The 17,471-nt window shown below is 42.5% G+C and overlaps 1 protein-coding gene across 4 annotated transcripts in view; it reads left to right on the top strand.

The window, feature by feature from the left end:
• sash1a (SAM and SH3 domain containing 1a) overlaps positions 1-17,471 on the top strand; it is a 232,250-nt gene that overhangs the window by 212,211 nt on the left and 2,568 nt on the right. For 3 of the 4 annotated variants that reach the window (XM_072442765.1, XM_072442756.1, XM_072442773.1), the window contains 11 exons: positions 162-297; positions 385-803; positions 2,837-2,914; positions 3,008-3,151; positions 4,984-5,116; positions 6,667-6,836; positions 7,214-7,423; positions 11,426-11,576; positions 12,524-12,652; positions 14,776-15,728; positions 17,120-17,251. In XM_072442765.1, coding sequence (XP_072298866.1) covers positions 162-297; positions 385-803; positions 2,837-2,914; positions 3,008-3,151; positions 4,984-5,116; positions 6,667-6,836; positions 7,214-7,423; positions 11,426-11,576; positions 12,524-12,652; positions 14,776-15,728; positions 17,120-17,251 — 2,655 coding nt within the window. Of the gene's footprint in view, positions 1-161; positions 298-384; positions 1,347-2,836; positions 2,915-3,007; positions 3,152-4,983; positions 5,117-6,666; positions 6,837-7,213; positions 7,424-11,425; positions 11,577-12,523; positions 12,653-14,775; positions 15,729-17,119; positions 17,252-17,471 lie in introns of all 4 variants that reach the window. The other variant, XM_072442749.1, reaches the window with a different exon arrangement.

Genomic DNA, 17,471 nt, shown 5'->3' with positions numbered 1-17,471 from the left:
GCCATCCACTTCTCACCTCACTAACTCCCCCCCTCATCCTAAACAATGTCTCATGGCTTTACAATGTGTTTTTCTTTGATACATTTGTCTCCCTTGTAAGTGACTGTGAGTGAATGTTCACAGGCTTTTTTCACACTCTGTCCCCCCTTCTCCCCCTCCAGTCTCGAGAGCAGTCAGATGATGAGCAGTCAGAGGACTCTGTAAAGTTCAAACGGCTTCATAAACTTGTTAACTCCACACGCCGGGTCCGGAAAAAGCTCATCAAAGTCGAAGATGGAAAGAAACATGGATCTGAAGGTTGGTGCATCTGTAAAGCAGTATTTGTTAATATGCAGCATGAAGGGTCGGCTGGCAATCTAATATATTATTTGTAATGCTTTTCAGATTTCCTGAATCTGGAGCCAACGCCCACTTGTGAGGACAACACAGCCCTTTACACTGGGGTTTTAAAGAAGCCCCCTCCTTCCCAGGAGGCCTCCCTGCCCTCGCTTCTGCAGGACCAGCTGTCTCTGGATGGGGACTCGGACAGTTTGACCACCTCCCCTTCGTCCAGCAGCTTGGACACCTGGTCAGGACACAGGCTTGTCAAGACATTTAGTAAGTCTTCCAGCACCCACGGGCTCATCCGGCCCCCCAGGAGGACCCCGCTTGGCTCTGGGGGCCTGGGCTCTGTCTCTGGTGTGGGGGGCAGCGGCTCGTCCTTCTCGGAGCTGGATGGCTGTGGCCTGGACGACGAAGGAAAACTATCGCGCTCCACCACGGACGGAGAGATGAGGAAGGCACTCAGCTCCATCTCCCACGGGGTAAGTACGAACGAAGCCCTGTACGCCTACTATGGCCTGACCAAGCCCCGCCCCAAACCCCACTCCCAGTCCCGCCTCCTCATCTCCCTGGACAACAGCCCTCAGAGCAGCCCAAAACACCAACCAAAACATGGCAGCTGGACGCACCGCAAACCAGACCCCAACTACGCATATTCTACGAAGCACCTTCTTTACCAGCGCTCACGCAACAAGAGCCCTGCCTCACCTCTCCCCACGACCCCCTCCTCCCCCGCCCGCTGTGAGGTCACCAAGTCCAAAGGCTTTGGCTGCGGGACAGGGGGCTGGGCGTTCCCCTCTCGCAGGCTGCGTGGCCGGACAGCGGTCAGTGAGCTCAACATCACTTATGTGGTGGAGCGGAGCCTGTACGGTCACCTGAACTGGGCCCAGCTGGTGCGGCCCGTGACCCTGAGCCGCGCTGAGCGCCGCTGTCTGCTGGACGAGGACCGCGAGGCCGACAAGAAGTGGGCGGCCAGCGTGGATCGTTGCACCAAGCGCGTGCTCTTACGCATCCAGCAGAAGTCTGTGAGTCCAGGCAAACGAGCTCAAGTCGGCCGCCTCGTGTGGGAGGGGCTCTCAGTGCTTCAATGCTGCAGGATAGCTCAACTATTTAGATGAGGTCATACTAAAACATCAAATATACTTGATCATAAACGTGTTTATGTGTATGAAATATGCACACACAACGACTTAAGCTGAAGAATGTCCTCTTGTTTGACCTTTAAGTGAATGCCTTAAGCTTTCAAACTTTTCTTCTTAGACTGAATATAAAAGGATTATTAAATGCTTGTGGCCCAATGGGGGGCAATTTGGCAACTAATGGAATAGATTTTATGGCCTTAATAAATGTCACATCCCTTAAGAGTACTTCGCGCTGCCTGCTGTTAATAACAAGCTCATCCTTTTAGATCCATACAAGTGTAACCTCCCTCATCCTTTTTACATAAACGGGCAGAGGGACACTTTGGTTGTATTGTGTGGTAAATACAGAGAAGTATTGTTGTGAGGGAGCTTTCCTGCAGCTTTGAGTGCACCTGAGCCCCATCGTGTACTAGTGCCGTTACCGGAGTCCCATCCAAAAGAAATCTCCAAGCCACTTTTTCTGTTCTCACTTTTGGTTCTGTTTTTTTTTTTTGGCCCGTGCCTCTATAATTTAGCTTCTAAGTGCTTTTTTGGAAATACATTTTTGCATGTCCATTCCATTGACTTTTCAGAATCACCGATTTTGATTTTAAAACATTTTGTTTCGTCCTGGGAAGTCGACCTGTGGAGCTGTGGACATCTTTTTCTGTATAAACGACGCTGCCTTTGTGTGCAATGCTTTCCGCTTGGAGACAATGGCTGATGGTGCATAGCTGTCAAGTCCAGACTCTAGGCCGGTCCTCGTGCCGACAGTGCAGCCTATATCCTTGAAGTGCTTTTGGCCACATGTGTAACTGCATGTCGGTGTCAACCGTCTGTGTGGCTTTCCGCTGGTCTAGCTCCTGTGCTTCATTAAGTACCGCTCTGTGAACACTGTACATGCCTTTGTCCTTCTGTTTATATCATGTTATTTGGCCATTTTAGACCAAATAATATTCTTAACGTAGCTCAACCTTAAACCATTGGTATAACATGACATTTCTTGTTTGTGTCAGTTTTTGTCCACAGCAATATATATAACATTTAAAGAAAAAAGCAATCCCTAAAAAATATTAATCCCATAGTGTAGAGTATTTGGATCCTTCCCTAACAAACTACATGATTAACAATTTACAGAACCGTTTATTCAGTCGCTCATGTCGCGTCCATCGATAGTTCCTCGATGTACCCAGTCTTCTCTGTTCTCCACCCAGTCCTCCATATCCCACTGTAAAGTACATTGTTTTGTGTGTGTAATAAGTGTTGTCATGTTGTGTCAAGCATGGATCATTGTGCGTTGAACCTGAGCGGGTGCGAATGGGGGAAGTTATGCTATCGTGACCTCACAGCGACTGACAGATGTTTTCTATTGTTTCTGCGCTCGTCTCCCGCAGAGGACATGCAGCTTCGGAGGGTTTGACCTGTCCAACCGCTCGCTCCACGTGGTCAATAACGCCGGCTCCGATGGCAACGTGAGTCCAGCTTTGCCAGCTTTTAAGAGGATAAGCGTTTCGGTCAAGCACCCATGTCCCCTGTTAACGTCACTAAAATGTCTCGGCTTGCAGAATAAGGACCAGGAGGCCATTTATAGGGAGGTGGTCAAGTCCCCCACTACGTCTCGCATTTCACTGGGCAAGAAGGTCAAATCGGTCAAAGAGACGATGAGGAAACGCATGTCCAAGAAGTATAGCAGTTCTCTGTCTGAGCAGGTAAACACTTTATTATAACTCTGCAGATTTTTAATTGTGCACAGTTTCAGTTTACATGTTTTATCATGTTTATTATTATAGCAGTGAATACAATAGTAAAGATCGTAACAAAAACACTATTGGATTGAAATTCATCAATTACTAAATATATGTAATGCAGTTCCATTCAGTTTTGATTGTTATTGAGGTAAATCTACAGTGGCTTTTAAAACATAAATCCCCAAACATTACACATTATTATAAGTCTATTCGCCCTCTACAGGTTGAAGTTTCACAGTACATAAATAAAAGATTGCATTAATGTTGATTTCAATTAAAACTAATGATTAGAATGTGAAAGTATGTTTTATTATACATGTTTATTAGGGCAATTATTTTACTTATCTATTAAGGTAGCAGTTATTCTTTCGATTCATAGATTTGTTTTTAAGAACTCAAAATGCATGTAAATATCTGACCCACATGAAGCTGGTGGAGTAGATTTACAGTCAAAATAGTTTTTCCTGTGTCTTTGAGATGTAATTCCTGCTATGTACGAGTCATAAAACCTCTTTTCTCAGCACGTTATGTTTTGAAGTCTCTATTTTCTCAATAATTCATTAGTTTATATAATCTGCATTTGTCAGCTGAAATGCAAGGTAATGTCTCAATGTTAATGCATACGAGGCAAGAAAAAGGGACAGGTATATAGGTGATCCAGTTGTCATGCTAAATAACCATACACATCCCCTTCCTGCAGTGAAATGCTCAGTGTCTGAATGTGTCTTTAATGCCACCCTACAGCCACTGGGTCAAGCAAAACCTCTACTATTATTAGCCTGGTGGTCTCCATGAGCTGCTTGATCGGTGTAAGTTTAGTCGTTCAAATAAATGACAGCTTTAACTTTGTACAGAAAAGTCAATTTATTTTATTAGAGGCTTACACCATCTTCGCTGTTCTGTTCCCAAACATTTTAAGGGGATGCTTAGCGGTGAAAGCCACATGTTGTGTCCAGCGGCTGTGAGTGGGTGGGAGTGTTTGTGTTGGTTACAGGATAAACACACTTTGACTTTATATTCAATCTCCCTGCCGGACCGTGCTCTGGGCCCACAGTGGAGGGTGGGGTCCGCTTCATACTGAGGTCATGCGCTGATGCAAGTGTCCCCCGGGCCTGTTGATTAAAACCTGCGACACTTTGTAACGAGTCACGTGGAGCTTCACTTTAGCTCATTTACCTATGACGGTACCTGTAATTCAGCTCTCCCCTCCACATCCGACAATAAGAAGCCACTGTTAAAGTCCTGTGACCCACTTAGTGCAATTTAAGATCCTTATTTTTGAGGCAACATCGCCCCCTAGTGCCTGTCTTCTTTATCTCACTGAATGCTGCATTAAAAGGGGTTTCTGGAGGGATGAGGTATAGATATATGTTATAATTGTGCACAGATTGTTAATGTTATTCATGTGAAGGAAGGGCAGTCTGTATAAAGTTTTGTGATTTAGAATTGCAAAGGATATAACATGGATTTTACTATAAATAAGGATTTTATCTATCTTGAGTATGGCTTGCGGCATAGATTATTTTGATCATTTAAATATATTATATATTTATATACAAAAAAATGGATGGTGTTTTTTTTTATTAAATTAGTTTCTACCTGAAATTGTTAAGTTTTTCAGAATGATTTTCTATACTAGCTCCAGCGTTTTATCTAGCAGCCAAAAGGGATGTTTTTGAATTAGTTTAACTTTTATACATTTTCCCTCCTCTTCACAAGTTTGCTCTTTTCACAAGTTTGCTCTTTTCCTTCCCTTGTGTTTTAATTATCAATTTGAACCTTTGCCTCCACAGTCGAGTCCGGATGGTGCGCCCGGCTCCCCTCAGTCTCCTCAGCCGGACACCGACTCTCTGGAGAAGCCCAAGCTCAAGGCAGGAGGATCAGTGGAGAGCCTACGCAGTTCACTCAGCGGACAGAGCTCAATGAGTAAGACCAGTACGAGGAGCCGGCCCCCTTTCACATTATCACTAGCCTACCCATGAAATGCTTTTTATTAAATGAGTCAACCAGTATCAAAGGAAAACAAAGATAGATATTGAGCGTGAAGCTAAACTTATGAATACAAAACAATCTACTATTTATCTACTTTTATTGTAGGTCCATTTGGTTTAATCCCTCATTTGTCCAGGAGTGATCCCTTGTAGAGTTTCAAGGCCAGTTCACATCAGACCAGTAAAAAGTAGTTTCTCTGATCAGCTTCTTACATTAAAAAATTCTTTAGGTTTCAGCATTTGTTCTGTAGTCATTACAAAATCTGTTTGATAGTACATTAGTTCTAATTAGGTGTACAATTATCCCCAAAAACATGATTAAATACAATGTCCTGCCCTCTTTTTTCTCTTCAACTATTGGTAGTCTAATACTTTTCAATTCCACTTGTTTTTTAAATCAGAAATCATTCCATGTTCCCTCGTGGGCCCCTGTAGTTTTAGCTTTCATCTCATGAAAAAGTCAAGCGGACTTCTCCGATCATAGCAAGCCTCAGTATAAAAATGTGGATGTGTTTCCATTGACTTGACTCTAGAGGGCGCTCACAGCCTGTTTTTACTCCCTCCTCCGGCATGTTTACCATCACCTTCTCTTGTAATGCTATGGTTTAGTCTTTAATGACAGCCAGATGCGTCGTGCTCTATAGTTTTGAGTTCATCTCATCTAATTACTATTTCTGATGTGCCAAACCTGCTGTTTCTATTACGTATGTGGATTAAACCCCATCTGTAATGTATTGTGAATGTATGTAATGATTCCAACAGCCTTCACCTCTAATAAACAAACACGAATCGGATACAAACTTACACTAAAGATTTTTGAAATATTAGTTTGAAGTTTTTGTAACCTTAGTTCATCATAAATGGAGCAAAGAGTTTATCAAAGGAGTAATTGAGAAGATTTTAGTGTTTGAATCGCACTGTGGTGAAACGGTTACCAAGGCAGCCTCTGAAGAAGGTCACAAGGTCAATCATTGGGAGAACTGATGAATTGCTCAGAGTGAATGAATACAGTAATTCTGTCAGACCTCGAACTACAACTATCCAGATGTGTACCACCCAATGCCAGAAATGCTCTAACCTTTATTGCTTACATTAGGGCTGCACAATGTATAGCAAAACTGTTTGTATCGCAGTATTGGTAATGCAGTCTTCCATATTGCAAAACATTAAACATGTCGCATCAAGACAGAAGTCCTCCATCTGACAGAAATATAAATAAAGAGTTGAAAAGAGCACATTTTATTCATGATTCTTTAGTCTAAATGGGCCTTAATATGAACCTTATTGTATCTATTATGTGTCAAATATCAGACTAAAAATCATTATTGCAGTTCTTAACAACCATATTGTATATCGCAATCATGCCAAATGTACTTAGGAAGCCTTACTTAGTTGTTACATCAGCTGAATTTCACAAGATTAATAAGTCATTGAGGGGAAGCCTATATGATGATGTTGTGCGTAACTTTGTGTCTGGACGCGCAGGTGGTCAGACCGTGAGCACTACGGACTCGTCGGCCAGTAACCGAGAGAGCGTGAAGTCCGAGGACGGCGACGACGAGGAGCCGCCGTACAGAGGGCCCTTCTGTGGCCGAGCGCGGGTCCACACCGACTTCACCCCCAGCCCCTACGACACGGACTCGCTCAAGCTCAAGGTACTCGCGACATGTGTACATTTGTTGGCTTCTGTTGTAGTTATTCAAGAAAGAGCTTACACCACCAATAGCTTTGATACATTCATTATTCCGAATCGTTGCACTGATGCTTGTAATGTTTTAAGAAAGTAACATTTTATTTAATTGACTACTAAACACATTTCAAAATTATGCCTGATTTTTTTAAGATTACTTTTTCTATTTCGGTTTTTCAGAATTAAAAAAACAACAACAACATAATAATAATATGTTGACAATTACTAGTACATTACAATTTAAGTTTACACACTTTAAAAACTAGGAAATAAGTTCTGACAGGCTAAAGGGTGAAGTGGCAGGTGCACTCATTTGGACACTGCGTTTCCTCTGTCCTGTAGCGCGGCGACGTGATCGACATCATCAGTAAGCCGCCAATGGGAACGTGGATGGGTCTCCTCAACAACAAAGTGGGCACCTTCAAGTTCATCTACGTGGACGTCCTGAACGAGGAGGAGGAGAAGCCCAAGCGCCCGGTGCGGAGGAGGAGAAAGGGCCGTGCTCCCAAACCCACCTCTGTGGAGGATCTGCTGGAGAGGATCAACCTCAAGGTGCCAAATCACAGCAAACATTTAGTTTATTATATCTCACAAGGTCCAAGGACACCTCTTTAACTATTGTTTACATTGTTGGTGTCAGGTTTTTAGCCTCAAGTTAGCTTCACATTTGTTCTAATTTACCGGTTGTTGAGTTTGTTTTTAGCTTTATGAGAATAATGTGTTTGGATAGTAAAACGGTGATTACCTCCATTTTAAGTGTTATTACTGTAAAGAGTATAACAAAGATAGTATTTTTAAGTATTACTAACTGATTCAGTCATATGGACAATAAATCAGTGTGTTATTTATTCTTTAACCCAAATAAGAACACAGCTTATTAAGTTATATAAAAAGTAGGGCTGAAACAAGTTAATCAATTAATCACAACTAATTGATTTTTGAGACAATCGTCAACTGATTTAGTAATGGAAAAATTGTTATCTGGACTATACACAGACATAAAACCATGCCATGAGCTGAGAGAAGAGGTTTTATGACTTTATGACTGTAGGAATTACATGAAAAAGAAAGGAAATATGAACATTTAGTGTTTTTGATCATCTATATTAAACATAAACTACACAGGATGTCCTCAAGTGGCTCCATCTTAACTTCTTCAGGGTCAAATTTGGTACAAAATTGATTAATCAGATAAATAATCAGTAGACTTTTGGATAAAGAAAATAATTGCTAGTTGCATCCCTAATAAAAAAGTAAATGTATACCCCACCAGCATTTTATCAACTCTTATTTAAAGTCTGGTGAATTCTGTTATCAATAGCAGCAAACAGACAGTAAACAGTGTTGGATGTGACCATGTAAAGCCTGGAGGTGCTCAGCTAACATTAGTCTCTTGAATAGTTGTTCACTCGCAGACAGTGATGTACTATGTAAAGTGACGGTGATTATGGGCTTCATGGCATGAATCGTTTGAAGTGACATTTGTGAACAAACACTAACACCCACTTTCTCACAGACAAATCTCTCTCATCTTTAATTATGAACCCACACGACTCTGGAGCTCACAGCCGCCTCGTCCCACCACAGACACATCAGCTCCACAGACACATCAGCTCCACAGACACATCAGCTCCACAGACAGAGACACATCAGCTCCACAGACACATCAGCTCCACAGACACTCTGATGGTCCACACTCGGATTAAAGAGCATTTACTTTGTCATTATCGGTACAGAAGGCGAAACCATAGATGTCCACGACTGACATGGTCCTGCTGTGGACATGGCTAGTTTAGAAACATGTGGACACCACTAGTTTAGAAACATGTGGACATGGCTAGTTTAGAAACATGTGGACATGGCTAGTTTAGAAACATATGGACACCACTAGTTTAGAAACATGTGGACATGGCTAGTTTAGAAACATATGGACACCACTAGTTTAGAAACATGTGGACATGGCTAGTTTAGAAACATGTGGACACCACTAGTTTAGAAACATGTGGACATGGCTAGTTTAGAAACATGTGGACACCACTAGTTTAGAAACATGTGGACATGGCTAGTTTAGAAACATGTGGACATGGCTAGTTTAGAAACATATGGACACCACTAGTTTAGAAACATGTGGACATGGCTAGTTTAGAAACATATGGACACCACTAGTTTAGAAACATGTGGACACCACTAGTTTAGAAACATGTGGACATGGCTAGTTTAGAAACATGTGGACACCACTAGTTTAGAAACATGTGGACATGGCTAGTTTAGAAACATGTGGACACCACTAGTTTAGAAACATGTGGACACCACTAGTTTAGAAACATGTGGACACCACTAGTTTAGAAACATGTGGACACCACTAGTTTAGAAACATGTGGACACCACTAGTTTAGAAACATGTGGACACCACTAGTTTAGAAACATGTGGACACCACTAGTTTAGAAACATGTGGACATGGCTAGTTTAGAAACATGTGGACACCACTAGTTTAGAAACATGTGGACATGGCTAGTTTAGAAACATGTGGACACCACTAGTTTAGAAACATGTGGACACCACTAGTTTAGAAACATCCAAATCTATATAATCAAATTCATAATTCATCAAAATCACATGACTACTCGATTGATACCAAAATATCAATTAGAGCTGGGCAAGATCTCAAAATGTTAGATAATATGGTGAAACATATGCAAAATCTGAATATTGAGTTGATTGTTTATATATACTGTAGTAAAACATGCTACAAAAAGACCTGATTAGAAATAAAACATGAAAAAGTTCTGTTGTAACGGTTCAAATAAGGATAATGGTTACATGTCTGCGCTTTGGTGATTAATTGTGCAAACATTTCACATTTGTCTGACAATCAAACCTCAATGATACATTCAAAGTCATGTTTTCACACATTTTTGTTGGATTGACATAACAACATATAAATATCGTTATCAGGACATACATTTTTGTGCTTCCTTGTTTCTGTGCTGGAGTTAAGAGCTCGTTACAGATGTATGATCACTGTCCAGTCTTTGCACGTTCTGACCCTGTAAACCTTGTGAAATAATCCCATACAAACAGAGAAGTGCCAGATGACCGGCCGTGTTCGTTGGTGGTCCTTTTGTTTAGTCCTCTGTCCGTCGGCAGAAAGAGCAGAACAAACACACGACGCTCTCCTCTTTGCATCTCTCCCCGTGTAATTGACAGTCTCGCCGGTGACACGCAGTCTACAACACGCACACGAGCCTCGCCGCCAGCATTGGGCGATGGAGTCAGCAGATTTATTTTTTTTTACAAAAGGGCGTTTCTTCTCCCCCGCCTCTCGATAGCGCGGCGGTTGATGACGTAGCTTTGGTGCGGCGCCCGGGTAACTTTGATGTGCTCGTCTCCACCTACGAAGCCGCTTGTTCCACTTAACTTTGGGCCGAGCGCGGCGTTTTGGTTCGAGTCAGGTCGGCGTTGGGTTCTCGGCTTACTAACATTTACTTAATACGCCGTCTAGAACTCTGCCCGTGTGTTTACTGTTGCTTAACGTGATTGCATGGCCCGATGGAACTGAAGTAACTGTTTTGGTCTCGGTTCACCAGTGAGTTAAAAATAAAACTGGTGTCTAGATAATTACTCACAGATGACAAGTGCATGTGGGCCTTTTGTTGCTGTTGTGTAAAGCTGGTGGCACACCGTAACCCTTCAGTTGTTGTCTTTAACTACTGAAGAAATACACTGCTTGGGATCACTTAGAAACTATCATTTTAAATACAAACGGTTAAATACTGACATTTTGGATTAGGGAATATTGCTGAAAAAGCATAAAAACTAAAAATAACAGAATAGAAAAGCATGGCCAGAGTGCGATTAGTCAGTTAACTTTTTTCATTTACAAGAATTAGATGAAATTCTTGTGTCAATGATTACTCAATACATCAATAATAAGGCCTTAGTTATTTTATTACTTGGTTTACGGATCTGCCGCACTTAGATTATTGATTTCTACAATATAAATAAAATATTTTTCTATCAATTTTTTTTAATAAAGTACCGCCGACAAGGCAAAATAGTATTAAGTCAAAAGATAAGAGCGCGTGAAGCAATTTCTCGCCAAACTCCTGCGGAAGTCTGTGATGGAGCGGGTCTGTCCCTGTGCCCATCTCTCTGTCTGCTGCTCGTCATTATATCGCAAATACACATTTTAAACCCGTTTACCACATTTTCTTCAGTGCTTTTTGCCGTGACTGGGTGGGTGGGGGACAGTGCACAAGTGTCAGTTCTGTCTGTCTAAAACACGCTAAATCTACTGTTACACACTCCTGCGCGCTGCATCCGTCCACCCCAAAATTTAAATCTTTAATTCGTGGTGTGTCTCCCCCCCAATATTTGTAACACTAATATATCGGGACATCTTTAGTCAGGAAGGGCATCTGACACCAAATCAACGTCTCATCTTCATCACTGCACTTTAAATAGATTGCTACATTAATATCTCTGAAGAGAAAGGACACACGAGTACGTTTTCCCTGTAAATAATCAGAACTGTTTGTTTTTGTGTGCGACAGGAGCACATGCCCACATTCCTGTTCAACGGCTATGAAGATCTGGACACGTTCAAGCTGCTGGAGGAGGAGGACCTGGACGAGCTTAACATCCGAGACCCCCAGCATAGAGCGGTGCTGCTGACGGCCGTGGAGCTCCTGCAGGAGTACGACAGTGAGTGCAGATACTACAGCTGCGATACACTGAACCATGTCAATACTGCAGTATGAAGTACACACACCCCTCGTGTAGGTGACGTTTTACATCTGTGCATTACCCTTGATGCACCGTTGTGTTGTGTTCGTCCCATTAAAAGCCCGTAGATGCACCACTTTATATCTATAGTTGTTTGCTACAGGAAAATTGTGTCTTAATCAGAATCAGAAAAAAGGTTTATTGTGGCAGTGCAAGGAACAAAATTCACAAACATAGGAACTGGGCGTTAAGGTGCAACATACAACAATGATTAATAATAAAAGCAAAGTATATAAACTCAAATAAGGCATGCATGAACAGGGATATCACAATATCACGATTTAAAGATCGTTCACCATTATTGACAATGACAAAACAACAGTAAAAAACTTCATATCTGTCTTTTATATGGTATTTTTGTGATCACAACTCTTATAATCTGCGACAAGTTTTATGAAATTAATCTTTTTGAATGATAAAGTAAGTTAGCATAAAAAGCTTGATATAAACAAGTATAGACTGAACTGCTTGCTTCTAAAATGGTGATTTTTTTTTAGTTTGTTTTACAATTGTGACCTGAATAATCACAATTATCAATTAACCAAATAATCTCATGTTATAACGGTGTTGGTAATTGTCTTTCAAAACTATAATGATTTGTAATGAGGCGTTTATTATCTTGTTATGTCAATCTCATGTAACTAAATTGGGCATATTATTTGTATGATTGTCAAGAATAAATATTAGAATTCTTGGTACTCTTAGGTCTTAACTGCTTCTCACTTTCTGAACATTTACTCACAAGAACCTCTGAATTCCAGCACGCTCGTGTGGAAACCAGAAATTCTTGCCCTGATGTCAGTGGAGGTTACGAGGGCGTGAAAATAAGCCGGAATTAAACGCCTTGTGTGGTTGTTTGCGTGCAGGCAGCAGTGATCCGGAGCGCGGGGGCCTGTGCGGGTCCCAGGAGAAGCTGCTGTCGGAGGGCTGCGGTCTGGTGGGCGACTCCCCCCGGGACTCCGGCTGCTACGAGAGCAACGAGAACCTGGAGAATGGTAATGACAGCTACAGTTAGCCTAGCCGCTAGCTGGCGCACATCCCCTACTAGCACCGCGTAGCCCTGCCATAGCTCTCTCCCGAGTGACCTTTGCCCATCGCCCATGCTTCTGCTTTCTAACACGCCGCCTCTCCGGACCCATCGTTTCTGCGCTTCCTATGCCTTCCCGCTGTCCATTCTTCCACACTTTCTTTTACTTCTTTTCATTCTTTAGGCATTCTCTGTCACAAGTGCCAAAGTCCAGTCGTAAGTGCGTGCCCGCCGCCCCCCCGACCCCTGAGCCTTGCCCAACTCAAACTGATGGGAGCAAACGGGGGCAGACCTAGGCAAAGAACTCTTTTGGCGAGAGCAAGGTCACTGCCCAGTCCTGGACTCAATTTCCCATCTGCTCCGGCGCTCAATGCCCAGGGCGGTTATGTGGAAGATGAATATGGTTCAAGAGAATACTTCTGCTAACTGTTTTCACATAATAGAGTGGCTTAAGTGTCTTTTACTGCAGACGGGTCTAAATGTGAGCGATCGTAACGGCTATTCCATCCTCCACTGTTACAAGTTCAACGTTGCACGAGCATTCATACAGTATGTGCCTAAAAGAAATGGATGAAAACGTGTTTAAATTTTAGCGCTCAAGAGAAAAATCTGTTATTCTAGAAATGTGTGTTTTTATTTTGGGAGTTTTATGTCTCTTTATCTTGCATATGTGACTGTGTTCGCTCAAATCGTCCGTTTGAAAGCCCACGACTCAATAAGCTTGCGTATCTGTCTGTGTTGGCACCATTGTCTGTGTTTTTCTGGTTCAGATGTTCAGTAAGCGTGCAATCTGCCACATTAGAGATTAACATTGTAGAAAAATCCTCTCCTTTTTAAAATAAAGGACTTTCTGGTACATCCTGTTTCATTTTTTTATGTCACGCCTCCTCTTCTTCCCATGCCTCTAAACACTGATCCAACCATTAGCTGCGTAACATTCGTCTTTCAGGGCTGTTTGTTTGTGTAAATATACAGACTAGGGCGGATATGCCGAATCACAAATCGTCTGTATGCATACATCAAATAGTCCTGAAAGTCTGCGCTTTAACAGTCTTCTCTGCAACAAGTTAATCAATTAATCACAAACAATGACGGTCAACTAATTCAGTAATTGAATAATCATTGACTTGTCCATACACAGGTTCCAAAACGTGCCGTGAGCTGAGAAAAGAGGTTTTATTTGTGAAATTAGCCATAATTCTTATTATAATGATGCAGAAAATGTGTAAATTCAGTGTATTTGATGAAAACACTGTTCATAATCCTCACGTCAGCTTCATCTGAGTCAAATTTAGAGCAAAATTAGCAAAATGACCATTAGTTGCAGCCCTAATCTCACTCTTACTTTAACTATACTGCTTTGTTTGCAATTGTATTTTGTATTTTTTTAATTAAACTAATAATGACCAAATAGTAAAGGTATTAAATTCAAATAATGTTACTGTTCCCGCATAATAAGAGGTTCTCTGTTACTGTAGCACTTTGCTCATTGTCTTCTCAAGATGTCTTTCTAAAACTTTTGGCTTTTAGTTTGTATTTCCTTTTCTTGCTCATGTAGATGTACAGACTTTATTCGTTCTAACCATTTCTTAACGCAGCTTTTTTTATTTATATTTTTTACACCTCTCCGCATTTCCATCTCTCAATCGCCTTTTCCTTCGCTCACTGTTTAAACCGACTCTCACATTTCACCCATCCTTGTATAAACTGTGAGAAACCAGGGTAAGTCTTGTCTTTGTTTTCATTAGAACATTTTCTTTATTTGCACAGTTTGCTATGTCACACGTTAAATAAAGTCAAGAAATGCTGGCACCACAAACCATGACAAAATAATGCTTTGCCAAAAAATTGCCTTTGATGTTTAATAGTTTCAAATTCAAATGCTTTAAAAAAACCAAAACAAAATCTTCGCACAATTATTTGCACCCCTTTAGCCAAGATGATATTTCTTGAGCGCACTCTAGTGAGCTTTGTGCCTCTTCATTCTACTCTAGTTTTATCTTTGTAATTGAAAACACTCGGTTGTAGTGAATGAAAAAATTGCCTTTTTTCTAAACCATTACCCTCAACATATACATCTATTTTTTACAGGCAAAAGCAGAAAAACATCTCGTTCTAGTCGCTCCTCGGGGGGCCTCCAGTCTCCGGACTACCCCACTCTTCCTATGACCATCTCCACCGAGGCTCTGCAGCAGAACGGCAACCACCAACGCACAAAATTCCCTAAAAACCTCTTTTCAAAGCCCTCTCTGAAAGGATTCAACCTCCTCGGACTGCGCAGGTCCCAGAGACGCTCCACCATCCCAGCCAGTCGCAGCTGTGAGGACTTGGACGGACCCTCCCGACCCCCTGGCCCATGGAAGAGGTCCCATTCATTAGGGGACGTCCGCTTTGAGCAGTCCAGCGCTGAGTTCAGAGCTACACTGGAGAAGGCTAGATTAAACAGCCCCAAAAAGCAAAACGGAACCCCGCTAAGTCCAAAATCCAGACCGCCAGTGCCCTCCCAGCTGCCCCTGAGACCGTCCTGTCCCGCCCCACACTCGCCTACTGTCCCAGAGCTCCTGTCTAGTCCGCCTGAATCCACCGGAGACAAGGTTATCCCAAGAACGCACCCCAAAAAGCCCCCCGTACCTCCGCCAGTGCCGGCGAAGAAGTCCAGGGAGCGCCTCGCCAACGGTCTCCGCCACGCTCCCCTCTCCCTCCCCTCCTCACCCTCTCCGACCCATTCGCTCAGCCGGTCGCACCCGAGCAGCCCAGTGATCCGGAGCACCAACAGCAGCCCGGGACCGCCGCCGCCCCCTCTTCCCGCCAAGACCCCGTCGAGCAGCACCCCGGCGAGCCCGTGCTACTCCTCGTCCGCCTCGTCGGTGGGGGAGGAGTCGGGTCTCTCGGTGCACCCGCCGTGGCTGTCGGACCTGGGGGGCAAGGTGGCAGTGGCCAGGAAAGTGTCCCATTCCAAGATGAGTCCGGATCTGCTGACCGTCCTGGAGCAGCGGCTGGAGGCGGAGAGCATCGATCTGACGGAAGAGCCTTATTCTGACAAGGTGGGTATTATAATGAAGTATTATAATATTTTAGTCTTTTTAGAGTTATAGCTGCCAGTATTTGAGTACAAACAAGTTACATGATATAAAATCCATTTCAAGGGTTAGGTCCCAGAACTTGTTCCTATTTTGGATAATGTTTTGAGGACTTTTGTCTATTTAAATGATGTAGAGATGTTTTGTATTGTTTATTGCTATGGCACCGGTCATAATTTTACCTCATTTGAAACCCATGGATCGTAAATGCCAGTTCACAAATGTTATATTTTTTTCAAATTGACACACTTAGGTCAATATCGGTAAATATTACGACATCCATTGTGGTGAAATTAAGAAAATATATTCAAGTACCGGTGCTTTTATGTCTCCTGCAGGTAAGATACTTTTACACATTTTAGTAATATTTACACACGTTTATAAAAATAAATAAAAAATCTGAATAACATCTACATTTGAAACGACGAAAAACACAGCTTTCTTTGATGAAAATTCATGTAACCTTAACATGAACAAATGAGCTCACTTCCTCCTTTAATGACTCGCTTGAACTTGCCAGTGTGTAACCGCTTTGTACGTTTACTTGGCAGTTGGCATAGCATTTAAAATAAATCATCCCTGCATTAGTTTGTGTGTCTTATGGCCTCGTCTGCAGGAACAGGACCTTGTTACACTTAAATACTCTATAGTACGTGTGTATTTATACGCGACTGGTGCTGACACATGAACACGCAGAGTAAGTATATAAATTTAGATGTGTGAGGGTGTGCGTAAATAAACTGCCTGGAGTGGAGGGGAACAACTGCGGGCTCGCTCTGTGATGTGGTGCAGTCTGTTAAGTTTATGGGCTGGATCTCAGACTCTGTTGTAGCCCTGGCCCCGGAGTGGGCCCCATCAGAGCTGTGCATCCCCCAACACTGGCAACCAAACAAGGCCCAAACAGGCAGCGATGAGGTGTGAAACCATGTTATAGGTCCCAGACTGCGCTCAAAGGGGCTTATTAGAACCCAGTGGATTGAAAGAGCACAACCAGGGCATTTTGTATGTAATCGTGGCTCCCAAAAGTATTCATTTGTGCTGTATATTAAGGTATATGTAGTGTACTTGCCACCATATTTACAACCCAAGCCAGTTCTATGCTTTATTAAATGAAGAGCGCTGTGTTGCAAAACGGGGTTACAGTTTATACAAATGAGTCTTGTTTTGCTTTGACTTGTACTTTAGAAGTTGTACAATGGTGGCCAAAGCTGTATATAAAGTTGATATGAAATGAACGGTTATGTACGTTGTAGAATTGCCTTTGGAATGTGTCTTTGCCTTTTAAAATGTTGTAAATCAGCCTTCTTTGAGTAATCTGAGTAAAGCTTGCTTTTCCTCTCCTTTGTTGTTTTTAGCACGGGCGCTGTGGCATTCCTCAGCTGTTGGTGCAGCGTTACTCTGAGGAGGCGGAGCAGCCGCTGCAGGGCGTGGCCTCGTCTCTGGACCAGCTCCGGGTCAGAGAGCTGCGTAAACAGCACCGCATGGCTGTAAGCCAACTGTCCCGACTCTCTCTACTGCACACACTACAAGCACATGGAGAACTTACTGAATAATGACATTTTTTCTCAATTTGTGACAGGCATATTTTTAATATCAAACAGATGGAAAACGATAAAACATACCGTATTTTCCAGACTATAAGTCGCTCCCTTTTTCATAGTTTTGGCCGGGGTGCGACTTATACTCACACTCCGGAGCGACTTAAAT

This window comes from Eucyclogobius newberryi, unplaced genomic scaffold, assembly GCF_026437365.1.
Source record: "Eucyclogobius newberryi isolate DKJ021-1_F unplaced genomic scaffold, fEucNew1.0.hap1 SCAF_1, whole genome shotgun sequence".
In the NCBI taxonomy this organism is placed as follows: Eukaryota; Metazoa; Chordata; class Actinopteri; order Gobiiformes; family Gobiidae; genus Eucyclogobius; species Eucyclogobius newberryi.
The sequence above is the reverse complement of the archived record's forward strand: the minus strand, read 5'-3'. Positions and strand labels throughout refer to the sequence as shown.